General features: G+C 42.6%; 1 protein-coding gene across 1 annotated transcript in view; it reads right to left on the bottom strand.

Annotated features, from left to right (window-relative positions):
- Nucleotides 1-7770: 7770 nt before the first annotated feature.
- Nucleotides 7771-27968, bottom strand: part of snrpa1 (small nuclear ribonucleoprotein polypeptide A') — a 33694-nt gene continuing 13496 nt past the window's right edge. The window contains exons 5-9 of the mRNA XM_039795220.1: nt 23424-23526; nt 23068-23147; nt 22510-22585; nt 8378-8471; nt 7771-8045 (exon numbers count right to left, since the gene is read on the bottom strand). Coding sequence (XP_039651154.1) covers nt 7891-8045; nt 8378-8471; nt 22510-22585; nt 23068-23147; nt 23424-23526 — 508 coding nt within the window. The 3' untranslated portion in view covers nt 7771-7890. The remainder of the gene's footprint in view (nt 8046-8377; nt 8472-22509; nt 22586-23067; nt 23148-23423; nt 23527-27968) is intronic.

Here is a 27968-nt window from a genome sequence, read left to right on the forward strand (position 1 = left end):
TACTCCCGGAGTCCTTATGTTTTTCCCCCAGCGTATTTCCTTGGAGAAACGTTGGCACCAAGACCCTGGTTGCAGCTGTCGCCGTGGTCCTGCTGCACTCCCTGCTGAGCTCAGCGATGCCCTGCAATGTCATGCTGCGTCCTGCTGAACCCTGCAGCTTCCCGCTACATCCAGTCACTGTTCCATTATTAATGTGACTACTATCGCCACTGTTCATCACACCCCCAACCCGGCGGTCAGACACCGCCTACCAAGAGCCTGGGTCTGTCCGAGGTTTCTTCCCAAGAGGGAGTTTTTCCTCGCCACTGTCGCACTGCTTGCTCTTGAGGGAATTACTGGAATTGTTGGAATTGTTGGGGCTTTGTAAATTATAGAGTGTGGTCTAGACCTACTCTATCTGTAAAGTGTCTCGAGATAACTTATGTTATGATTTGATACTATAAATAAAATTGAATTGAATTGAAATTGAATTGACATTGTAATGGTCGGAGACAAAATCGTCATACCCCAGAGCTTCAGGAGAGTGATTTTGGAGAAGCTGCACCTCGCACACCAAGGAGTACAGCGCACAAAAGCCAAAGCACGGAAAGTCCTCTACTGGCCTGGCATGGCACGAGATATAGAGACAATGGTGGAGAAATGTGTGCAGTGCCAGCAGCTACAGCCCAAACATCAGGCAGAGCCGCTTGTCCCACATCAAGTTCCAGACCTGCCATGGATGAAAGTCGGAGCTGACATCTTCGAGCTGAATGGTCAGTCGTATCTTATGTTAGTCGATTACCTGACCAAATATCCTGAAGTGCTCAATATACCTGATAAAACGGCTTACACAGTAATTCAGAAAATGAAGTCAGTTTTTGCCAGGTACGGCATCCCCAGAGAGCTAGTGAGTGATCATGTCCCATTCGCCAGCTATGAAATGAAGTCATTTGCAGCTTCATGGGACTTCAAACTCACACATTCTAGCCCAGGTTTTCCCTCTTCTAATGGAATGGCTGAACGGGCCATAAAGACTGTAAAACATGCACTGAAGAAAGCCATGCAGACCGGCACTGATCCACATCTGGTGTTGTTGTCATTGAGGAACACACCAGTGACAGGACTGAACATGTCACCGGCGCAGATGTTGATGGGAAGAATCCTGCGGAGCACGCTTCCGCGCTCCAGTGCCGTGCTGAAACAGTCTACACCGCATCATATTCACGACAGAATACAGGACCTGCAGTCACGCCAAAAGCAACACTACGACCAGCATGCAAAGCCACTGCCGGCGTTGACCTCGGGTGACACCGTAAACATGCAGACACGGCGTGGTTGGGAGCCTGCAGTTGTCATCCGACAGAGAGATGAACCACGCTCCTACACCGTGCAGACACCGGCAGGAAGGATGCTCAGGAGGAACAGACGACATCTGAGGAAGATACACCCGAGTCTCTTCAGAGACGCTCGCTTTGATCAACATTTGGACTCTGAGGAACAAACTTCTCAGACGCGTGGGTCAGATGAACCACCACAAGACCCACCTTCACAAGATCCTTCCCCTGTGATCGAGGACAGCAGACCTACATGCTACACCAGAGCTGGTAGGGCGGTCAGACGCCCTGCCAGGTACAGAGACTGATCTCACGGACATCTCATGTTGTTATTCCATAAGTGTGCCTTGAGGGGTTTAAAAATAAATAAATAAATAAATAAATAAATAAATAAATAAATAAATAAAATAAATAAAATAAAAAAAATAGACACTAAGAGTAACACACACCTACAGTTGAAAGTAGGGGGGTAAAGAAGTGTTCAACTTGAAATGTTTTATGAATGTTCAAAATGTTTATATCTCTTACCCAACAGAACGCTGAACAGAAAAGTGGTTGCTGTGATTAATTGGAAGCCATTGTTTCATGGAAAACGTGCTTTATTGATCATTGAAATATGCAAGTTGACAAGTGGTATGTTTAATGTTGATACACCTGAGTTGATGGCTAAAAGTTTAGGTAGCTGATTTCATGCACCACTTTCCAGTCTTGGAAAAGAGGGATGTGGTATATTAGATCGAGCACTCGGTGCTCGACTACGTTGCACTGTCAGTGTTGTTACAGTGTGCTCGGGAAGTGTTTACTGCCCTCTGTTGGTTGGAGTCATGTACAAGTAAAGACGTGCTCGTACTTGAAGCCTTGCCTCCGTGTGTATTATTAAATACATTAATAGCAGTCTAACCCACGAACAGTAATACTAAAGTAGTATGTGCGTAAAGCTACAACAAAGATTATATATAATATTTATTAAAAAAAACACTTAGCTGTCTGACATTTCCCTCTGGAAACAGCCGGTTTCCCCCAGAGTGGCGAGGACCTGTATTTAGACCGGGATGGCACGGTTCCGGCACGTTGCCCTCTCTACTGGACCCAATTCAGTACATAGATCCAAGAGCTCAGCTTTAGAAAATCTAAATCGGCATATTAGCCAGTCATCGTCATGGTCCCTGAAGTCTCTTTTTCTCCCGATTCTTCCATTAGCGTAGACTTCCTGCAGGGCCAGCAGTGCCATCATGCAGCATTACGCACGGGTTCACCGCAGTATTTATATGTTTACAACAATTTGTGATTGTTAACACCTTGCCAAAATCACATCATCAACTAGTGGTATCCGTCACCCCGAGATACAATTTGAAGATGAAATAAAGTGTAATAGGCAAACACACTTTTCTTCATGCAGGTTTTGTCGCAAACCGTATTAAAGTTCGGACTGATAACGAGGACATTAAGGGTAACGATTGCGCGAGAGCTTAACGGCTGTATTTTCAGACTTTGACATTTGATGATATATGCAGTTTTAAAGACAGATATTTAGTTATTTACACAGTTTTCTGCAGCTATCCAGTGGTAGGGTATTTGATGCTATTCTGTATTCCATGCAGTTGGGCCATCCCCTCCTCCTGCGCTTCTGTAGCGGACAATGGCCCTCATTTATCAACCTAACGTAGAAACCAGCGCAGATATGAGCGCAGAAATCATCTTACGACAGGCTTCACGTGGGATTCATGAAAAGTTCGTATCACACTAATCAGAGCGTAAGAATGGTCGTACATTGATAAATGCGGCGGCTGGAAACGATCGTCATTTAAATGTCACGCCCCAATATATTCTCGATTTTGAGGCCTCGCCCCTACAATTTACGACATGGCGAGACGTAATCCGGCTGAGAAGCGGAACTTTTCAGAGGTGGAGATTGAAACCATGATATCTCAGGTTCATTTGCACTAACGTGTGTACTATTTGTCAGCCTGAAAACTGGTATTAAAGGCTGTAGAAAGAATTCGGAATGGAAGGAGATCACTGATGCGGTCAACAGTGTTGCCGTAGTAAATCGGACTCCAGCTGAAGTTTAGCCTATTTAATGTATACATCCTTGACACATTTTTCTATAGTCCTAATAGTAATATACAGGCTTCTATTGCAATCTATTAGGCCTACATGTAGGTGTACCTATAATTAAATAAACACACGGTAGCGGAGTTTATGCAGTGTCTTTTATTTCACTCCTGTTTTTTTTCATGAGTCAGAACGAGGCAACAGCTGAGGGAGAGTGCGTGTCCTCCACCCCCCGTGCTGGACCACCACCTCGACCCTGTCTCCTGACAGCAGAGGGGCTGGAAAAACAAGCCGAAATAACTCGGTCAATGGCAGAAATAAATCATTCACTTGAAAGAGAAACAAAAACCTGAAGAATAAATAAAAATGTTGTGCATCGTCATGTTTCCTGTATTGAATATCATTGCCAAACATAACACTATAGGCTACCTTTTAAAAGTGAGGAATAATATCCTGTCTCCTTCGTATAGCCCCCAGTTGGGGCTGTTCTGGACACTTCTCTCTGGGCATCGGGTCATCTGGCTCCATCGCTACATTTATGGCACCGTGTTTTCCTGTGCGATGTTGTGCAGAACCCCACACGCTAAAACAATGTTGCAGACCGGCGCATAGAGGTCTTCTAAAAGAGCCAGATCTGCCATTGCTGATACGTGATCAACTGATGACTTCTCCTTCTCCTGTTAAACTCATTATCATTAAGTCCACACTGAATCGAAAACTTGCGTACACAAGTTCAGACCAGACGTGAGATTTGATCGCAGCCTACGCTCACGTCCAAATTGATAAATGCTGAGCTTTGTGTAGGAATTGGCGTACGCCCGTCGTACGCCTGTTTTAGGTCGTACGCACGTTTCATAAATGAGGGCCATAGTGTCCGTGAAAACCAGCGTACGCAAGCTTTTCGTGCGTACGCATGTTTATACATGCCCCCTGGGGCCTCATGTATAAAAGACTGAAATATTAAATAAATATAAATAAATATTCACATGTATAAAACCGGTCGTAAGCCAGGTCCTGCACACCTTTCCTTTATACATGACAATCCACGTGAAATTGAGCGCACATGAATGACTGACTGACCCTGCCTTGCCTCCTCCCATAAATGAATATGGAAATTACTATAAATGCACCCCCGACGTCATTCTTTGTCCAATCACAAGGGGTTATCCCGCTGCAGACGAAAAAAAAAAAAAAACTTCACTGACTGAGGTTGAGGTGCTGATCGCGGAGGTGGAGGCGAGAAATTTTTTTTCTGTTTGGAGGTTTGTCATCCTGGATAAGCAATAAAAGAAAATGCCCAGAATGGCAAATGGTAACCGGGCGGTGAACCATGGCAGAATAATAAAAAAATAAAGTTTAATGTCGAAGTGGAAAGCAAGAGAATAGTGGCAGCGCCACACCACTTCCAGAACATGCATCTCAGTGTCAGTCCAAATTACGCCTAATAAGCAGTTTGAACTCACTGATGTAATGCCATTTATTTTATTTATTAACCGTTAGTAGCTCAGTGAAACTGAGTCCAGCGCGAGGGAGACCTGACTCAGAGGAGGAGATGTTAGTGAGGCCAGCGTCTCCACGGCAGGTGACGAGAGCACAGATCCGCTGTGCCACGCATGGATGAAATAATGAAATAGTAAATAGGACTACAGTAACAGAAATATGTGCAGAATTAAGACAGTCAAGACGACCCACTGTTTGATGGACCGGGTACACCTTGTTCACTTTATAGCCTAAAATCATCCACAGGATTAATGACACATCACAAGAGTTAGTCCCCCCGACACAGCGTTTGTTCCTGGCAGAGATGGGAAGTAACGAAGTACAAATACTTCGTTACTGTACTTAAGTAGATTTTTCGGATATTTCTACTTTACTTTACTATTTTTTTTTGTGGCGACTTTTTACTTTTACTCCTTACATTTTAACACGAATATCGGTACTTTCTACTCCTTACATTTTAAAAATTGGCTCGTTACTTTAGTTTTGTACAAGAGGTGTATTATGCGGAGAATAAGCGGACCGCGGCGCTCCTCACATGCGCGCGGTAGCGTCACACGAAAAAAGTGAGAAAAAAGAAGAGACTGCTGTCCGGAGGATAATCAGTTGAGATCGTGTGTGTGCGTCCTTGAGAACTGTAAGTCGTATAATTTATGTTGTCAGTTCATTTAAGCCTGTTGTTGTATTGGTCTATAGTCCCTGCACAGTTAAAGTAGGTTAGCTAGTTGTTTGTGTTCTTCACCTGTTAGCTAGGTTTCACGTTGCTTGTAAAGCATCAAAAGAGAGAGAAGTTGTCCGTGTTTTACCAGACACACCTGGGGAGGGGGGCGGTTGGAAACCAGCATCAGCTTTAAATACGGTCCTAATCTAGTCCTCACTAACAAGTTTCAAATAATTTCACTGGAGTTACCGTATTATTATTTTCACGCGGATCAATACCGAATTCAATCTAATTGGATGGGAATATACTGTAGGCTACGTGCATGTAACGCACCACTACAAGACGACTTCGACAGATTCGCCGCAATTCTGCATTTACTGGCGCAAATCATTGCAGCTTGATGGTGGTAACGTTAGCACTAGTAGTATGGACGGCGACATGATTGAAAATGAAGAAAACAGAGATCCCAGAGATTAGGCAGACAAGCAGCAAGACATTCCCAATCATCCCTGGCCTTATCTGAGAGAGATGTTTGAGATAGGCTAGGGGGCACAAGGGAGGCATGACTCCTGGCCAATGTGCTGTGTAACTCTAAAAGTATGGGGAACTTCTTAATTAATCTATGTTTAGTAATTCATATTGTATCCTTTATTTTATTTCTATATTTGAGCACACACACATACATGTAGATTCCTTTAAATGTTAAGGGGACAATTAAAAAAGAGAAACTGGATCTGTGAATTCTCACAGAATCACAATTGAATTCATATCTTGCTACTCAGTCAGAATCTTATTAAGCTGGAGTCAGTCTCTGTCACAATAATCATATATGTGATGTTTGGCAGACATCCATTTAAAATGTAGACAATGGCATATAAAGAGCCTGGTTTTTATGTCCACTGAAGTTTCTCATCTTGCATTCTAGTAACGTGTGGTCCAGGTAGCTTTGCATAAAAAGTGGTTGTCATTCGCAAGGCTACTTTTACTTTTATACTTTAAGTACATTTCAAAGCCTGTACTTTGTTACTTTTACTTAAGTAAAGAAGTTAAATCAGTACTTCTACTTTTACCAGAGTATTTTTTAACACAAGTATCTGTACTTCTACTTAAGTACGGGAAGTGAGTACTTTTGCCATCTCTGGTTCCTGGGGAGATGGATCCGTGCGTCCCGCCTCCTGTGCGCCATGGATGTCTGAGCCTCAGCAACTAAAGACTCACAGACACTACTGCATTTTCCGTGTAATTTTCCACGAGTAAGATATTTCTTCTATGGGAAATACAGAGGATGACTGAAAGTATTTTCTAAGTGGATTTACCAATCATTTTCCGTCCTCATGTTTAACAGAGATTAAGTAGCCTGCACATTCAACAGTTGTGTAAAATTGTTTTTCATAGACAACGTTACAGACGTATGCCAGTAACTGTAGTGGAAACTTTATTTTGTAATGTTTAGTGATTTTCGGAACTTTTCAGTTAGAATTCGCTACGTTACAGAGCCAGAAAAGGACTTTGCGGACGGCCCGCACATTCTCACGACTGCTCAACAGTTTGCGTGACAGCCCGCACATTCTCACGTCGTTAATTTTTTATACATCACAAAGTGTCCGTGAAAACCAGCGTACGCAAGCTTTTCGTGCGTACGCAATGTTTATACATGAGGCCCCTGGTGTTTGAAAATCAACCTAGAGACCAGAGAATCAACTCTGAAAACTGGTGTGGTCCGAGCAAGGGTGCTGGAAGTAAGGGGTGTAGGATTCGGAAGTAGGAAAGGGGGCCCCACTCTTTACGTTCTTTTGCCCAATTTGAGTGAATAGACATGAGTGTTTGTATGGCCATTGGGTGTTTGAGTGGAAGAACATTGTTTTTCATTCATGAAGTTCTTTTAATCTATAGTTTACCGTTACTGCTCAGTGCTACTGTGTTAGCTCGCTGGATAAGTCTGTCACTGTGCAGTGGCTCACACTAGTTTTTCTGCTCAGTGGATGCATGCTCATGTCAGATTACTCTTTTGTAAAATCTAGTGTTCTATGAAGTATGCCCTGTAATAGTTACTAAAAGTAATGAGGTCCTAGCCTTTATAATTTAGATTGTTTCCACTTTTTAATCCATCTCTTGGGACTCCACCCAACTGTATGGAAGTGTGATACCCTTCTAAAACATAGGACATTAACAAGCAGACTATATAGGTGGACTGCAATTAGCTGAGAATGCCAACTGCTTAAAGAAATTGGTCCCACACAGCAATATAAGAAATCAGTTTAATGTATGTCGTTATACAAAATAAAACAGCCCTGGTAAGATGTATGTCCAACACAAGAAATCTACACAGAAAATACAAAAAAACAACAACTTATTTCCAGGAACTCAGGAGCCATTAACTTGTGGCTCTTCATCCATGTCTTCTTCATCCTCCTCCTGGTCACCCTCATTCATCTCTTCTCCAGGACCTCCACCCATATGTGACTCCATCTGTGCAGTGTCGTCCTCTTCTTCTTCCTCCTCTACCATATCAGCTGGACCTGATTGTACAAATGACCAAATCCAATGTTTAAAAAAAACAAAATTTATTTATTTATTTATTTATTTATATTTATATATATATATATATATTGGCACTCCAAGGCACAGAGGACAGTGAGATATCAGGCTTTGGGTAACCATTCACATTTAGAAACTTCTACTGTTGTTGGCTCGCAATATTGTTGCCTCAGTACAGTTCTTTCACAAGGCAATGTGAGGCATTCTGGCCAAATGTCTTAATGCAAATCAAAAATGATTCATCAGCCTCAACAAATCAATTAATCAACCAGGTTTGACTGTATTAATCAAGTGGTATTTTGTCAGCACTGACCTTGTCTCAGATCTCGTCCTGGGATCTGACCAGCCTGCAGCATCCCTTTCAACCTCTCCACCTCTGCCAACGATGAAGCATTAGCGATAGCATTCTGAAATACAAACGCACAATCTCTAAGCTAACATGGTCTGTTGAATTATTGAAGATTTTCAGAGATCAATTTTCATTCAGCAGGCTAAAGATCTGAATCTTCATCCAGGTTATTTTAATACATCAGTGGTGCTTAATCTCCAAAGTGGTTGCATTAACATTACTTCGAGTTGATTATATCACAGCATATGCCAATAGGAACATGCTTCAAAAGGCACATTTTAACCAACATATCAGGAATGAAAAACGACAAATTTTAAAGTTATGCATAAGTGTGCATTCTTTAAACTTAAAAACCAAACCAAAATATGCATTCAGTCAAGGTTCACCACAGGCTTTTTCTTTCAACCTCATCTCAATTTAATTTTTATTTTAAAATCAGTGGGTGGAGTCATTAGGGGCCCGGTATTTCAAAACTGGATCAGAATGATCTGGAAAATGAAATCTCCCTTTTCTCAGTAACTTTGTCCCAGTATTTTAAAACATTGGCAAGTTGGATCATGGTGATCCAGATATGACCAGATAGGGATTTCCAGAACTCGAGTCCCAGCTCCTGGATCGGAACAGAAAAGCAAAGGCCAGACTATTTTATGTAAGGTGCAAGTGGTAGCAAAGCTTTCTCGTCCAAATCTACAAAGTATACCTTTGTATAATGTATAGCATTAGTAAGACTATACCAATGGCAACCAATCATGTCTCACCTACTAAAAACGAGGGTGTTCGCTAATTAAGCCTAGGTCATGCAAACAGCAACAAACTTCACTGTGCTGACTTCTAGGTTAGGTAGCTAGCAGGTTAGCCAGCTAGCGGGCTTTGTTGATGTATGTTACGGTCTATGGTTCAACCTTAAAGGGATACTTCACCGATTTAGCATTCAGCTTTGTATCAGTAGAAACCCGATAGTATTTCTGAATGAACGTGCTTCCCTCCCTCATGTCCCCCTGAGACGAGAGATCTCTGCATTTGGGGCCTGGAAAAAAATCTTCCGATGACTTAAAATGGCGATTTTTGCGTCATCGGAAGATTTTTGGGCCAGAGGCAAGGACTACAGCCAGTTAGTAGGATCTACTTCCGCATGTTTTCAACACGCCCACAGGGGGTTGGACTGCCGAGTCTGGCAGAGATCTTCCGAATGAAAACGACTGTCAGCCATCTTGAAGCTTCGCTAAACAGGCTCTCGGTTTTCAGCAGAAAACATTTACAACAATTATCTGCATTCAAACTACCGGACGTGTGTACCACCGGGATACATCAGTACAGATCGGAGAATATGCAGGAAACGTTATTACAGATGGAATACTCGGCACACTACGTGAGATTCGCCTGCACGGAGACCAGCGGTGTCGCTCAATGCCGCTAGCCGGCTAGGGGACATCCTCATCGGCTAGGTGGAAAGCTAACGCTAGCTGTTCACCTGTCCCATCCATCCTGCTTGCAAGTGTCTGCTCATTAAACAACAAGCTGGACTACATCCTCCTTCAACGAAACTCCCAACCTGAGTTCAGAGACGGCTGTGTTTTTGTTTTTGTGGAAACATGCCTGAACAACAGTGTACCGGCACCGGGACTATCCAGCTACCAGGCTGCTCTTGCCGGCCCGTGGAGGTGGGCTGTGTTAAACTGACTGGTGTAGAAATAAAATCCAACTAGCTACTGCTTACTGCTGGTGGAGCTTGTGACTGTTAAATGCCGACCATTCGACATTCCACGCTAATTCACGGCTGTGTTTAGCTACACCAATGCTAGTATGCGTTAGCTGAACTTTACGGATCCTGCTTGCAAGTGTCCGCTCATTTAGACCACAAACTGGACTACATCCAACTTCAACGAAACTCCCAACGTGAGTTCAGAGACTGCTGTGTTTTTGTTGTTGTGGAAACATGCCTGAATAGTGTACCGGACTGTCCAGCTACCAGGCCTGCTAGCCCTCCGAGCTAGAGATGCTCTGTCGCCGGGTAAAAGAGGTGGGCTGCGTTAACACAGTGTGGTGCAGAAATGTGGTGATTTGTATCCATTTAACTGCTAACTGCTGGTGGAGTTTGACTGTTAAATGCCGACCATTCTACATTGCACGCTAATTCTCGGCTGTGTTTATGCTCGGTGTTTACAGCCCACCAAGTGCTAATGCTAGTATGTGTTAGCTGAACTTTACGGAGCCTATAAAGTGTGTGTACTAAATGTACAGGGCTCGACACAAGCAACGGCCCGATGGCCCGGGGCCAGTAAAAACGTATGTCGGGCTGGTTGATTGGCCAGTCACTGGCCCGCACGGGCCAGTACCAACGTCATACAGAGTGGCACGAAGCGTGTAAATGTTAACATTTCACATTTTCACCTCAGGTAATTTATAAACAATTCATTTGGATACAAGTGTTGCATTTTGGAAGATAGATTGGATTCAGAACAGCGATGTCCGCGCTGCGCGCACACACACAGCAGGGCCGAGGTGTGTGCGTTCACGCAGCACATGTAACTGAATGGAAACGTTACCGAGGATTATTTACCGCCGATGGCGCAGATGAACTAACGTTACACTCGTTACTGTAAGTAGCCTAGCCTACAATAAAACCTCCATGATTAAAGAGTCAATACTTATCAATAACCCACCTACCTGTTGTACAGGCATAATCATGTAGAAAGCGATATTTCAGTCTGCTCTGTCGCTTGTCCACTCGCCCTCCCCGTGCTGTGCAAACACAGCTCTACTCTGCAAATAGTGACTTTACAAACAAGCTAAAATGAAAGATGTCAGTTTGTAGTCTAACGGTTTATCTTAATTTGCAACCAATCTTGAACTTTGGACAAACTCTTGTAAATGTAGCTGCTGTCTAAACGAGCCATCCTCTCCGCTGAAGCGGTAAACCTATGGATGTATTATAAGACCAAAACAAATACATGTGGCTACTTAATATGCACGTGAATGACGTTGCGTTCTTCATTCTTGATGATGTTGCTGGTTGTGTCATTTAGCAACAACATTGTCTTATTTCAAATGAGGCCTACAGGATGAATGCTAGCCTGCTTATCAGTCCATTCATCATTAAAGCTGCTGTTTTCCACAACTTTTCACTTCAGGCTCTGTGACAGTGACATGTTTACCTGACAACAGGCCTTTTTCTTTATGCAGCATTCTCCACCAATCAGGACACTGATTACGTTTCAGTAATCAAGACTTTAACCATCACTCCTCAGTGAACTGCCCCCTAATCTGAGATCATTTTCTAGTTAAGTAGCCTATCTAGTTATCATTATGGATTTTCCATGTTTTTAGGGGGTTGCTTACACTAATACATGTATGTGAAAAAATATATAGCATTAATTTAGTAAGAAAGTGAAAATATCAAACAAGGAGAGCGTTATAGGGTATAATTTTATTTTCTTTATTTGAAAGTCTGGCACCTGGAGTGTCTGCTTAAAAAAATTCTGGCCCTTGGAAAAATGTAGTTGATGACCCCTGGTCTAGCTTTACTGCTAATGGACCATTTTTACAGCAGACATGTTGACTTGTCATAGTAGGAAAAGCACAGCTGAAACTGATAACCTTAACGATGGCTCAATTCCATCAAGTGTCCCAGGAAGATATTTCAGTGAGTCAGCATGCACAATACCAGGACCTCTCCTAAGTGGAATGCAGCCATCATTAATGGTTTAATACCAGGACCTCTCCTAAGTGGAATGCAGCCATCATTAATGGTTTAATACCAGGACCTCTCCTAAGTGGAATGCAACCATCATTAATGGTTTAATACCAGGACCTCTCCTAAGTGGAATGCAGCCATCATTAATGGTTTAATACCAGGACCTCTCCTAAGTGGAATGCAGCCATCATTAATGGTTTAATACCAGGGCCTCTCCTAAGTGGAATACAGCCATCATTAATGGTTTAATACCAGGGCCTCTCCTAAGTGGAATACAGCCATCAGTAATGGTTTAATACCAGGGTCTCTCCTAAGTGGAATGCAGCCATCAGTAATGGTTTAATACCAGGACCTCTCCTAAGTGGAAAGCAGCCATCAGTAATGGTTTAATACCAGGGTCTCTCCTAAGTGGAATGCAGCCATCAGTAATGGTTTTGAATACACCTGTGCTTTTCCTACTATGACATGTCAATGTCTGCCGTGAAAAACGTTTATGGCACAACATACAGTGGCAGTGGCTAGCTGGGTTATAACCATTTTCTGAAGCTTCATAGTAGGTGCGATGTATATTTTCCTGCGTTTTTTTGTCCTTTGCCAATCACACCTATGATATTTATTTCAGGGCCAGTAAAAATGTAGAAGGGGCCAGCAAAACTCTACTGGCCCCGGGGGCCAGTGGGGATTTTTTTTTATGTTGAGCCCTGAAATGTAGCTTGTTTCGTATGTCGTTTTTATATAATGTCGTTTTTATATATTTTAAATGTGTAACACCACTTGAGTCACGATGAAACGTCGTTTCGTGTATATGGTTGAAATGACAATAAAACACATTTGAGTTGAGTTGAATGTGTCTGTCTGTCAAGCGGTAGGCGTGGCTTGGGAGTGGACTCAAAGCAACGAAGCAGGTGCATTCTGGGATTTGGTGTTTTTCATCCATATAAGACCAAAACACATTTTCTGGCTTTTCTCGGCCTAGAAGGCAACAATTAAAATTTTTTTTTCACATTTCTACTACATAAGTGACCCAATTTAAAGATATATTAAGCTTTCCAGCGGTGAAATATTCCTTTAAAAAGGGAAATTAGTTGGAATTCCATCATAGATTGAAAGACAAACCTATACACGGCGTTTTAATCTACGATTTAGCTATGCTGAAGTGAAGCTAACGTCAGCTAGCCAACGTTATGTGCCCGTCTATTGGAGCTGTCAGTCTTCCTTTATAATACCATTCAGATTTAGTTATTTTTTTTAAAATATTCAATTAATATTTGAATATTAAATGATCAAATGCAGCCAGTTATAAATATGTACTACACTACTCAGGCTTATGTATTGTCAATGCCACTATCACCATGTGCTTGTTGTTACACATTCTGTCCACTAGAAGGACTTCCAACATCAGCTTGGCCTTGAAGGGGTCCTACGTCATGGCCAGGGCCTGAAATTAACACCCGACCACCAGCCAAATGCGGGTGAATTTTGCAATTGGCGGGTAACACTGTCACATTGGCAGGTAGCTAATCAGGGGCCCACATCACTGGAAGACATTGGCCCAATCCCAAAGTGAGCCCTGAGGACTAAGGACTAAGGACTCACAGACTTAATTGATCTCAGGTTCTAAGTGAGCGAGTGTGTGAGGCCACATGGGCTCACGTAGGTACAGTGCCTTGCGAAAGTATTCGGCCCCCTTGAACGTTTCGACCTTTTGCCACATTTCAGGCCTCAAACATAAAGATATAAAACTGTAATTTTTTGTGAAGAATCAACAACAAGTGGGTCCCAATTATGAAGTGGAACGAAATTCATTGGCTATTTCAAACTTTTTTAACAAATAAAAAACTGAAAAAGTGGGCGTGCAAAATTATTCAGCCCCTTTACTTTCAGTGCAGCAAACTCTCCAGAAGTTCAGTGAGGATCTCTGAATGATCCAATGTTGACCTAAATGACTAATGATGATAAATAGAATCCAGCTGTGTGTAATCAAGTCTCCGTATAAATGCACCTACTCTGTGATAGTCTCAGAGGTCCGTAGTGTAGCCCCAGAGCATCATGAAGAACAAGGAACACACCAGGCAGGTCCGAGATACTGTTGTGGAGAAGTTTAAAGCCGGATTTGGATACAAAAAGATTTCCCAAGCTTTAAACATCCCAAGGAGCACTGTGCAAGCGATAATATTGAAATGGAAGGAGTATCAGACCACTACAAATCTACGAAGACCCGGCCGTTCCCTCTAAACTTTCAGCTCATACAATGAGAAGACTGATCAGAGATGCAGCCAAGAGGCCCATGATCACTCTGGATGAACTGCAGAGATCTACAGCTGAGCTGGGAGACTCTGTCCATAGGACAACAATCAGTCGTATACTGCACAAATCTGGCCTTTATGGAAGAGTGGCAAGAAGAAAGCCATTTCTTAAAGATATCCATAAAAAGTGTCGTTTAAAGTTTGCCAAAAGCCACCTGGGAGACACACCAAACATGTGGAAGAAGGTGCTGTGGTCAGATGAAACCAAAATCGAACTTTTTGGCAACAATGCAAAACGTTATGTTTGGCGTAAAGCAACACAGCTCATCACCCTGAACACACCATCCCCACTGTCAAACATGGTGGTGGCAGCATCATGGTTTGGGCCTGCTTTTCTTCAGCAGGGACAGGGAAGATGGTTAAAATTGATGGGAAGATGGATGGAGCCAAATACAGGACCATTCTGGAAGAAAACCTGATGGAGTCTGCAAAAGACCTGAGACTGGGACGGAGATTTGTCTTCCAACAAGACAATGATCCAAAACATAAAGCAAAATCTACAATGGAATGGTTCACAAATAAACATATCCAGGTGTTAGAATGGCCAAGTCAAAGTCCAGACCTGAATCAATCGAGAATCTGTGGAAAGAACTGAAAACTGCTGTTCACAAACGCTCCATCCAACCTCACTGAGCTCGAGCTGTTTTGCAAGGAGGAATGGGCAAAAATGTCAGTCTCTCGATGTGCAAAACTGATAGAGACATACCCCAAGCGACTTACAGCTGTAATGCGCAGCAAAAGGTGGCTACAAAGTATTAACTTAAGGGGGCCTGAATAATTTTGCACGCCCAATATTTCAGTTTTTTATTTGTTTAAAAGGTTTGAAATATCCAATAAATTTCTTTCCACTTCATGATTGTGTCCCACTTGTTGTTGATTCTTCACAAAAAATTACAGTTTTATATCTTTATGTTTGAGGCCTGAAATGTGGCAAAAGGTCGAAAAGTTCAAGGGGGCCGAATACTTTCGCAAGGCACTGTATAAATGGGATTGGGACAGCACTTCACGAGATCACATGTTACCTTGGCGACGTTTAATAACAAAGATGTTGCTGACACTTGCCGGTTTGGGAATTTTCATTTTAAGTGTGTTGCTTTCCACACGGCCAAGGCTCAGGAGACGGCTACCTGATTCCAAACTCTCGTTTTACAAGCTGGACAACAGGTTGGTCCGTTCCGGGGTCGTGTGTCGTGCTGTTGTTTACCTTCGTAATTTCCGGATTTCCCTATCGTCTCTGCAGTAAACGTCACAACGCTTTGAACTGTGGGTAATTCCCTTTGGTGAAGTCTGCATCGATGCAGACTCACGGAAAGGGCTCGGTAAGTGTGTACTCAAACCCTCACGCCCTTTGAAATTACACATTGGGACAACCCTAAGCCCTTACGAATTTCGCGAGAACGCGCACCAAAGTCCATGAGTCTGGACTTTGGGATTGGGCCATTGACACCCGGGGCCCCCTATTGCATTTTCATTACTCGCGACAATCCCAGCAGTCCCACATGCACCCACTGACCAAGCGGGAGTGAGAACGGGTCAAATTCATTTCCTTGTTTCTGTTATGAAGACAAGACGTGTGTGACTCGAACATCTCACATTTACCAACGGAGAGCGAAAGACTTTTCAGACCGTCCTGCCAACATGTATACATTTTTACATCAATGTACGCTGTAACGATTTTTCGCCGTTTCAATTCTGTCAGCTCTCTGCAGCGGGCGGGTCTGCTGCTCCGTTCTCCCAGCGACTGACGCGCACTCACACACACTCAAACATGGTAGATGCAGGAAAAACCGCAGATGAGACGTACAGGATGACCTAAATTGAGGACAGCTACTTTATTGTAAGTGCAATGATAAGTTAAAGTCCAATGAGTACTTAATCAAACCGTATGAATGTGTCCCAGCCCAGGAGGGTGGGGGTGGAAAAAAAAAAAAAAAAAGAGAGAAAAAAAAAAAAAAAAAAAAAAAAAAAGAAAGAAAAAAAAAAAAAAAAAGAGAGAGAGAGAGAAAAAAAGAGAGAGTGTGAAAAAAAAAAAAAAATGGGCAATTAACTAACAATGTCAAGATCAACAAGCCATCATCGTGGCCGTATGGAAAGCAACACACGTTGACCGGCATCACAATGGACAGCCACCATCGTGATGCCACGCCCCCCACCCTGTCAGACAAACGCTAATCCTAGTGAACGGGAAATTGACAACTGCGTCGGTCTTAAACTAGCAACAAGCTACGTGCAACTTATTTGTAGTGATACAGTCTCTCTCTCTCCCTGTCAGTATAGTAGCTCGCTCTACCTGGACTAGTAACGTATCAGCATGCGGTAACCATGCTCTGCGCCTCGGCAAAAGCTGTCTCGGCGAGAAGAAAAAGAGGTTAACGCTGGAAGCGGCTAGCACCCTTTCTTTTATCCCCTCATTGGACTAACTTTGTGGATACTACTGTGTGCGTGCATGAATAAGTAAGTCTGATGACGATGTTATGTAGGATTTATGAATGTACGTTAGCCAAAGTAGGCTAATTCACAAGGGTGCTATTTAATGTATGAGCTAATACTGCGCATCTGTTCATGCAGAGTTATGTTTCTGTTTATTGAATGCGTTATTCAGTGCTAATATAACCGATAATGTAGTTTAACCTCCGTAATGGTATATTAGGTTATTACTGTCGCTCTGTTAAAGGCAAACGTTCCACTTTCCTGTCGTTAAGCAGATCACGGACATCCGATTGAGTCCAGACTTTACGGCACTGTAGTTAAGTGAAAGTAGGTCAAGTTGTTATTTACTGCCCCTACCAGCGCCAGCATTTAATATTGTCTATTTACAGAGGGCATTTAAATGTGTCAGATTGTTTCTATGTTAATAGTTAGCCCATAGTAGTAAAAACAAATATGTTAAAAAGAACCCCCCCAACAAAACGACGATATCATCGTCCATCACGACGTTTTACTGTAAACATCGTCAACTGCCAATTTAGGGGAAATCGCCCAACCCTAGCTGCCACTACTATTTGTGATTTATAAGCAACCGGTTTCTTGCAGATTGTCACATTACTGAGAATACAGCTAGTAGAAGGTAATATATAAAGTCAAAGTTAACTGACAGCTGTAGGGTAGCTAACATTAACTTTAGCTGTCTCCATGAAGCTCCCAGCTAAGCTCCTATAACTCGCGAAACCAGAACGAGCTCACTATTGATAACATAAGCATTTTGGGTTAAAGTTCCTTGGTAGGTAAGGTTAGCTCACAATGCCTTGTGTTTCTCACTCCCGTTATTAATTATTGTTCATCAGACACGAGAGGGAGATTAGCTAACGTTAGCCAACCTGTTTATAAAATAAAAAAATAAAATAAAACTAGAACTGCAAGCAGTTATGACGGGGCCCAAGCCTCCGATGCCAGGCGCCCCCGCAACCCCGGGGAAGTGCGCCACTCGACCCCGATGACCCGGGGAGCACGCCAAAGCGGAACCCAAAGCGTTACGTGGGGAGGCAAATGTTGGTGAATATTGAGAGGTGTGATCCGCAAGGTCTGCGGTAGCCTGGTCCTACCAGACTCTCGCACATTTCATTTGTACAGAGAGTCTGGTCTCTCTCCATTGACAAGCGTTAACTTCCTTGAAGGCTACTCTGTTGAAGTTTAAAACTATTGGATCTGCCCAGAGCCACTCTGGATCTGCCATAACCAATCGCTAACGTTTGGTCATGACGTATGTCGTGCACATGTGCAACAAGAGGGGAGACTGTCAAGGCTATCATGCAAGGCTATTAGCAATAGCACCTAGCATTAGCCAACTCCTTCACCACTAACAGACCGAGCAGGAAAATCAAACTTTTCCCGAAGCCCGTGTGGAGGAGGGCCACAACATAATGGCCACCAACAAAACTCAGCAAAGATCGTTCTTCCTCGGGCTTTGACTTCTGGATATTCAGCAGCGTTGCCACAACGGACCGAATGGCTTCGCTCGCATCTTTCTCCGCCGCAACTCTAGCGCACGGCCTCAACGTCATCATTTTCAGCTACTCCCTCTGTTCGCTGATTGGACCGCCAAAAACTTTGGTTGAGAAAACCCAAGAATATACCGCAAACCCAGACGGAGTACTGAACCGAAATGAAAATTGAGCCGAAGTACGTAGGAGGGCGGAGCCAGGCTAGGTCTGCGGTACTCTGCCGTTGCAAATATCCCATTAACATTGAGTAGAAGGGCAAAGACTGGTCTATGTTAGATACAGCGCCCCCTAATGGCCGATCTTCGCCAAATTTGGTACATAGCCTCAGAGGGGCATGCCGAACGAGCATCACAGCTACAGTTCTACGTATTTGGAGTCATCCAGTGCAAAAATAAACATTTGTTAGCTTTAGCTCCAAAAGACCCTAAGTTTCTACTATTTATAATTATAAAGTTATGAATCAGAAGTGCCGTTTGGCGTTGTATACAACATGCTCGACCTCAGAAGGGGTAAAAAGGCCCAAACAAAAGTTTTGTGTTGATTGCATTTACTGTGGCAGAGATTTTGCAATTGCAAATTTCCCATTTAAATGCATTGACTTATTGGCCAAAACAAATAAAAATTGATTATAGCGCCCCCTTATGGCCGATCTTCGCCAAATTTGGTACAGAGCCTCCGAGCGGCATGCCTCCGAGCATCACAACTTTAGTGTTGATAGCATTTACGGTGGCAGAGATATTGCAATTTTCCCATTTAAATGCATTGACTTATTAGTCGAAACAAATAAACGTTGCTTATAGCGCCCCCTAAAGGCCGATATTCGCCAAATTCGGTACAGAGCATCGTAGTGGCATGATGAATAAGGATCTTAAGTTCTTTGCTGATAACATTTAATTTGGCCGAGATATGATGCGTGTGGTAGCTAGCTAGGAAAATTTGTTTGGTCGTCAAATGCCCATACTTTAACTTTAATCTGGAGATGCTATCTACCAGGTTTCGTGCAGATCTGTTGCAAGGCCTAAGACGAGTTCGAAAAAGTTATTGCTACAAACTTTTGAGCGGAAATGGGCTTGACCTATATCATGTGATTCAGTTGGATTCAAGGAAGACGTGGATTAAGGTTTTCTAATGTGCAATGTGGGAGGTAAAGGCAAAAAAAACATAGCGCCACCTAGTGGTCCACATGTGTAATTTTTGGTAGGTGTGGTCCATGACCCATTGTCTATCTACCCTGTAAATTTAAAGTTGTTCACATTAGTGTAAGTAGTAAATTTAGACTTGGGTCCCATAGGCCACGCCCACTTTGACCCCTCAGTACCCCACTCTAGGGTTGGCCTCAGGAGTGCCCCTAGATGGTAACCATCAAATTTTGTAAAAATTAGATGAGCCTTTCATGAGATATAAATTTTTTGTACTTGTAGCGCCCCCTAGTTACTAATTTTAAAAACGCGTGAGGGACCTTCAGAGGGTCATGGCAAACAAGAATCTAAAGTTTGGCGTTGATGGCATTTATTTTGGCCGAGATATGGCAAAGTTGGCGTTTTCATAGTTATGTACACAAAAAAAGGCTTCAGTTGGATCCAGGGAATGCGTAGAAGTATGGTTTTTGAATGTCTGGTGTACGGTGTGGGAGTTACAGGGCCGTTTTTCCTGCTATAGCGCCACCTAGTGGTGGAAGTGGGTCAATTGCTGCACCTGAGGTCCTTGTGAAGTTTCGGACCAGTCCTGAAAATGGCAACCCCCACCATGTACGGTTTAGGCTGTAGTCGGAGTTTTAGGCGGAGAAGAAAAATGAAAATGATGATGATGATGATGATGATGATGATGATGATTTACAAAAACAATAGGGTTCCACAGCCCTGCTGTGCGAACGGCGTAGCTCAGCTACCGCCGGTTCTTCCAGACTCGGGCTTGGACCCCTAAAAAGAAAAAAAGAAATCACATTTGAATAGTATTTTGGCCTGTCACGATAGTCAATAAATCAATTAATCGCACGATACAAAAAATTAGCTCGATAATTTTTCCAGCCGCAATAAATTCCATTTCCATGCTTGTTTGTTTTCCTCGTCTCTCTCTACCAAAGAGAGTCTGGAGGACCACTCTCAGTTCCTTAGTGTAACGAGGTGTGAACCCTCTTGTCAGTCGCATGGTCTTTGTGTGGGGGTGGGACTCCAGGCGGGGGGGGGTGCTGCATGTGTCCGACAATGAACAGAACATTAACCGGTACAAGTCTACAGCTGTCCGCGGAGTGTGTGTGTGTGTGCCCGCCCCAACGAAGCTCCGACCTGCAGAGGAGCAGAAGCTGCACCTTCGCCAAAATGAGGACTGAAAAAAAAGGAACTATTTTGGTACAAACATTTACTCGCCATGTGGCAGATAACCATATAGAGATTTAATTTATTAATTATTTAAATTTAATATTTAGTGTTAAATAATTGTAAAATGTAGTACAGAGTCTGTAGTCTGAGAACATAGCCACGTGTCACAAACGGCAAAACTATTCTTTAGAAATAAAAGTGTATTGATCTTTGAAAAGGTGTACCCGCATTATATTAGATGCAAATGGTCTCTCAACGACCATATCATTTATCGCAATAATTTCTGGGACAATTTATCGTCCAGCAAAATTTGTTATTGTGACAGACCTAATAGTAATGATTTTTTTACTATTCGAATTATATGCGACTTTCAGAATTCGTTCCAACAGCCCTACTGTCTATACAGGAATCTCTTATAGTATGCAACATGTGTACAGACTGCTGAAAAACTTGAAAGTTGGATCGTTTTCTAAAATAATCATAGGACAGAAATCCCATACCAGGCAGGAGTACTTAAAGTGATGGTTCGGAGTAATTTCACCCTAGGGTCCTTTGCACCATGACCTCGAGCCAAACACCCCCCCAGAAGCTTTTTTCACCTGGGTCTAACATTGGGAGAGTTAGCGTAGAGTAGCGTTAGCCGCTGAATAGCTTAGCGCAGAGGCTTATGGATCCGAAGTGTCTCTTAACATTACCCCACTAATAATGCCCGAAATGATACCAAAGGTCTACACTAGTATATATAGGTTATGCACTCATAAAACGATGGATTGTAAAGTTTGTAAGTACACCAGAAGGTTATGTAAATAACACTTGCCTGCTGGCTTCTGCTCTCCGCTGTTGTTGTTGCTGCTGTAAGACGAGGCTTAGGGACATCTACAAATTACAACACCGAAAGAGATGCAACAAAAATATTTTTTAATTTAACTTATTTTTTAAAGTAAGTGCTGTAGTATAACTAGCAGGAGACAAGTAATAATTGAGGTAAGTTTTGGAGACATTACCTTATTTAATCATTAAATAAATAAATATTTTTGTTGCATCTCTTTTCGGTGTTGTAATTTGTAGATGTCCCTAAGCACTCTTACTGCCCGGTAGTAACAGCAGCAGCAGCAGCAGCAGAGAGCAGAAGCCAGCAGGCAGGCAAGTGTTATTTACATAAACTTCTGGTGTACTTACAAATTTTACAATCCATCGTTTTATGAGTGCATAACCTATTTGTACTACTGTTGACGTTTGGTATCATTTCGGGCATTATTAGTGGGGTAATGTTAAGAGACACTTCGGATCCATTAGCCTCTGCGCTAAGCTATTCAGCTGATAACGCTACTCTACGCTAACGCTCCCAATGTTCGACCCAGGTGAAAAAAGCTTCTGGGGGGGTGTTTGGCTCGAGATCATGGTGCAAAGGACCCTAGGGTGAAATTACTCCGATTTCAGATCAGATCATAATTTAATCCAATCAATATCCTGTGAGATCATTTGGAAATACCAGCACTAGGTGATTGTAACCTGTTTCTGGTCAAGAATGCTCCTTGGCTGTCTGAACACCAACCAAAACCACTCACATCCACTGAGAAGAGGTCAAAGGACATTGACATCTGAATCCAGGGACCATATTTGAACAGAGACAGGGGTTACCACGTCCCATCATATACAACCACCAAGTTCATATAGTAAACTCCACCCTCTGAGAAACTGAAAGATAGGGATTGAACCTTAAAATGTATCTATTCAGGTTTAGTTTTTTGTTAAATTCCTAACATCCCATTTCCCATTTTGAATGATGAGAGATGGAAATTATAAGCTCAGCGCACAAACACAAAACAAAGTGAACCTTGATGGCTTCCACGTCTGCTTGAGATGGCCCTGTCCTCTTTTTCTCAAGCTGTGCTGCCACTCCAGGAGTGAATCTGAAAGGAACACACCTCATTAAGACAACATGGACACGCATGGGCTTCTCTGACCTCTCAACCAATGTAGTCAATCTCTTGTATAGCATCTGTTCTTGAGTCACATAAACTGATACATTGTCCAGAGACAGCAGTCCTGAGCAACACTGTGGTGAAAGTTTCTGACTTTGGGTTTAAACGGTACAGTTAAGGCCCAGTTAGCTTTTGATGCAGATCCCAGAATTTTTAATGGATTGTCTTGCATTGTGAAATACACTGAAATCATTTTAAATGTTTCAACCTTGAGGAATTTTGTCATAGAAGACTGCACATTGCGAAAAAGGAAAAACAGGGTTGTCTATCACCGTGTTTGATGTAAACAGATAAACTGTATATGACTAGTGGGGACAGTTGGGTGTATTTTTTTTACGTTGTTTAATCCTGTGTCAGCCAGGATCCAGTGATTCTGAGGAGCTGCTGTCTAACATGGACTTTCATCTTACGTTTTTGTTCGCCTGGCAATATCCTTTGCAAGCTGAGCACCTCGTTTGCCCTTGAACATTTTCTCTGCTTCCTGGCGTTCCTATGACGATATCACACAGTTAAAGTGAAAACCCATATCAAGTATAAACTGAGTTTTCATCCAAGGTGGGGTAACAGGACATTAACTCCGGTTTAGACAAGTTTAACACATTGTTAACATCCGTACTACTGTTTATCTTTGATTACCAATAAGTATGATCCATGATTCACAGCTCATGCCGGGCCTTGAAATACTATACAGGTTTACTGAAGACGTTCTCATATTTAATTGGGACTTTCAAAAATTGGCCCAATATACCTGCTGCGTTGCACTTACCTTGAGCTTTACCTTCTGGAAGTCAAGCACACGGATCTGTGGGATTTTGTTGATGACATAGAGCCTGTAATGCTTCTTGTTTGTCACTGGATTCCTTAACAAGCTGGAGATTCAGTGATTATTACAAACATGCATGATTATAATTCCGCAGTGCGAACAAATTACCTTTGAGTAGGGCTGTAACGATACACCAAACCCACAGGGGTGTTGGAAGGAAGAAAAAAAAGATTTTGAGAAGAAAAAATATATTTTTATTAAATAACATTTGAAAAACCTGTATAAACTGAACACCAAAGAACAATATTAAAGCTGCAAGTAGCATTGGATGGGCACTCGCGCCTCTGTGCGCATCAGGGTTACTGGCAGACGCCGCTCGTTGCGACCGTGCATTTGCGCGGCACTCCGACACTACAAATCGTCACCAATGAAAAGGGAACTCCCTGCTGAGTTCAATGATCCCTCACTCAAGACTCTTCATCATACAGTTCATTAGTTGTAAAAGGGGGCGTGGCCAAATCATAGGGAGCGGGCCAAACCATCACCAATGAAGAAGGAACTCTCTGCTGAGTTCAATAGCCGCTTTCCAACCAAGTAGTTACAGGAACGTAGTTATAGGAAAAGTCCACTTCTAAGCAGATCTACTAACTACTCTCCCCAAAAACAGTTTTTCCCCATTTGCATTTGTGCTGGCCAAGTGGCCATAGGAGGGGTAAGGGAGTGATGCAAGCACAGCAACGGTCTATCTATAGCGTTAAAATCAGAACACGTTTCAATATGCACTCATTAAAGTTAATTTGATTGGCAAAACAGTTAAGTCCTTCTTACATTACACAATAAAAGTAATAATTTTTAAGAGGTAAAAGTTTTGGATACATTTTTACCTCTTCCAACCATATGTTAAATTAAAGCTGCTGTAGGTAAGATTGTGAAGATCCAGGACTTTGCCAACAAATTTGAACTTCTCAGTCCCTCCCCCCTTTCTGCTGCAGCCCAAACCGTCTCCTAAGCCCCTCCCACACAAGGGAGTGTGACAGAACTAACGACATGTCAGACAACATTTTTAATAACTAAACACCAACACAATGTTAACTTTACTCACCAACAGTAAAACGATGCTAACTAGCAACCTAATGTTAGCCATTTCAGCATCATATCAGACAGACCACTGTGCAAACATGCTCACCAACATAGCTTTGTGGACTTTTGACTTCTAATAACCAAGTGAAAGATAAATCATTCATGGGGATATTCACCCCGGGATATTCACCCGAGTTTTGGGAAATCTTTCTGCAGCTTGTGCGCGGGGAAGGGGGAGGGAAGAACGCTATATATGTGTGTACGTGCCTGAGCAGTTATTGACAGGCAGATAGAACCCCCCGTGGCCCTGATTGGAGAAAATCAACCGGGACCGGTGGAATTTTGCCAATCGCACTACAGGCTGTAGGTGGTGCCAGAAGAGCTGGATTTTTTTTTTATATTACATAATTAATGTAGTTCTACTGGAACACAGGGTCAGTTTCAGCAAATATGACAGAAAGACTTAACTACTGCATCTTTAAGAGTATGTATGTACACACACTAACTAACTAACTATACACATACACACACACACATACACACATATACATACATACATATGTATATATACATGCACACACACACACATATATACACACATCCACATATACACACACATACATATATACATATATATACACATATATACACACACATATATATATACACACATATATACACACACACGCACACACATATACACATATATATATATACATATACACACACATATATACACACACATATATACACATACATATATACACATACATATATACACACACACACACACACACACACACACACACACACACAAGTTTGGACACACCTTCTCATTCAATGAGTTTCCTTTATTTTCATGACTATTTACATTGTAGATTCTCACTGAAGGCATCGAAACTATGAATGAACATATGGAATTATGTACTTAACAAAAAAGTGTGAAATAACTGAAAACATGTCTTATATTTAGATTCCTCAAAGTAGCCACCCTTTGCTCTGATTACTGCTTTGCACACTCTTGGCATTCTCTTGATGAGCTTCAAGAGGTAGTCGCCTGAAATGGTTTTCCAACAGTCTTGAAGGAGTTCCCAGAGATGCTTAGCACTTGTTGGCCCTTTTGCCTTTACTCTGCAGTCCAGCTCACCCCAAACCATCTCGATTGGGTTCAGGTCCGGTGACTGTGGAGGCCAGGTCATCTGGCGCAGCACTCCATCACTCTCCTTCTTGGTCAAATAGCCCTTACACAGCCTGGAGGTGTGTTTGGGGTCATTGTTCTGTTGAAAAATAAATGATGGTCCAACTAAACGCAAACCGGATGGGATGGCATGTCACTGCAGGATGCTGTGGTAGCCATGCTCGTTCAGTATGCCTTCAATTTTGAATAAATCCCCAACAGTGTCACCAGCAAAGCACCCCCACACCATCACACCACCTCCTCCATGCTTCACAGTGGGAACCAGGCATGTAGAATCCATCTGTTCACCTTTTCTGTGTCGCACAAAGACACAGCGGTTGGAACCAAAGATCTCAAATTTGGACACATCAGACCAAAGCACAGATTTCCACTGGTCTAATGTCCATTCCTTGCGTTTCTTGGCCCAAACAAATCTCTTCTGCTTGTTGCCTCTCCTTAGCAGTGGTTTCCTAGCAGCTATTTGACCATGACGGCCTGATTCGCGCAGTCTCCTCTTAACAGTTGTTCTAGAGATGTGTCTGCTGCTAGAACTAAGTGTGGCATTCATCTGGTCTCTAATCTGAGCTGCTGTTAACTTGCGATTTCTTAGGCTGGTGACTCGGATGAACTTATCCTCAGCAGCAGAGGTGACTCTTGGTTTTCCTTTCCTGGGGCGGTCCTTATGCGAGCCAGTTTCGTTGTAGCTAGGGCTGGTGCGAATACCATTTTTTGAGCTTCGAAGCTTCGGTAGTAATGAGCATCGAATATTCGAAGCTTCGGAGAGAGGGGGCTGAACATATTATCTCTAATAAAGGCAGGAATCTCTGTGTGTCTGTCTGTTTGTCGGCATGTTGATTATTTTGAGAACCTTTCATCCAAACGACTTCACAAAGGGAGTGCAGTGTCGTATTTGGTGCAATATAGATAGACAGGCCAGACGCGTTCAGAATTAATACACTTTTAACCTCTCAAGGATCACCCTCCGTCGCACGGGACACTTTGTGACTGGGCGGTGCCGCTGTAACCTCGATAAAACTTCCACTCATGAGCGTTTTTATAACTTTAAAGCATTAAATCTTCAAAATATACAGCCATGTACACAACTGTTACAAAGTAAAAGAAAATAAAACAACTCAGCCGTAATCTGCGCAGCCGAGAGTGCATGCATACCTGTTGTCGTTGTCCTGTCAGCAACAAAGTGGTATTTTGACCAAAACTTGATTTTCATAAATCCCCAAGAGTCCAAGGAAATGTAATATCCAAGCTTTATATTCCAAAACGATCTCTTCGCCTCACAATGTTGAAGTTTCTGGCCGAATCACAACGGAAAAATGGGAAACAGTTTTCCATTTCCGCACTGTTATATCACCGCTAGCTTCTCTGCCCAGCTTGCTAAATGCTCGAAGTGGGCGTCATCGTGTACCGACCAAGGGGGTAAGCTTTGCTTCAGAACTCGAGCCATCTATGGCGCCATTTTGTGGCTACCTGGCCATCACCTCCCGTTAGCATTCCGCTGACCACCTTTTTTTTTTTACGTCACTTGACAGTGAATAACTTTACATCTGAAGCGTTTAAAGACTATTTGTCTGTTGTTTATTTCTAAAGAAACACGACAATGTATAAAAGGCTCCATTACCTTGTACCTCACGTTATGGCTCCATAGCAGACGTTTTTGTAAAAATAGGCTAACGATTGTGTCATAACCACGAGACTTACTGTCGCACAGTAGAGGAATTACCGTATAGTACAGGAGAAGCTCGCAGGCAGTTTCGACTTACGTTAGCTGTTTAGGTTTAATTACTAATGTTAACTAGCATTTTAGTTAGCAATAATTAGCCTGTGCTTATTTTATCTCCTTACATATACCTACACTCTCCATCTCTGTAAGATTGGGAATGATTGAGATTTCTCTTGGCACAGCTACCAGAAAACTTACAACTTTCAGACACGTTGCTCACGTCACATTTACGTTGTCTGTCAGTTGGAGGCTGTGCAGTAAAGCTGGCCATCACCGGAAAAGTACTTCTAATAGCCTTCACTGGTCTCCGTCCAGAGCAACGGGTCTATTGGTCCATTTTATATATGTCAATGGTACCGACAGTCTCTTCTTATTCTTCTTTGTAGTTTATTGGCGGTTGGCAAACCAACTTAAATGTGCATTACCGCCACCAACTGGACTGGAGTGTGAACGAGAGATAAATGCAGAAAATAAATAAACCAAAAAAAAAAAACAACGAATATTCGAATGTTAAATTTTAAAATCGAATACCAACCCACCGAACGAATATTCG

This window comes from Perca fluviatilis, chromosome 3, assembly GCF_010015445.1.
Source record: "Perca fluviatilis chromosome 3, GENO_Pfluv_1.0, whole genome shotgun sequence".
NCBI classification, from domain to species: Eukaryota; Metazoa; Chordata; class Actinopteri; order Perciformes; family Percidae; genus Perca; species Perca fluviatilis.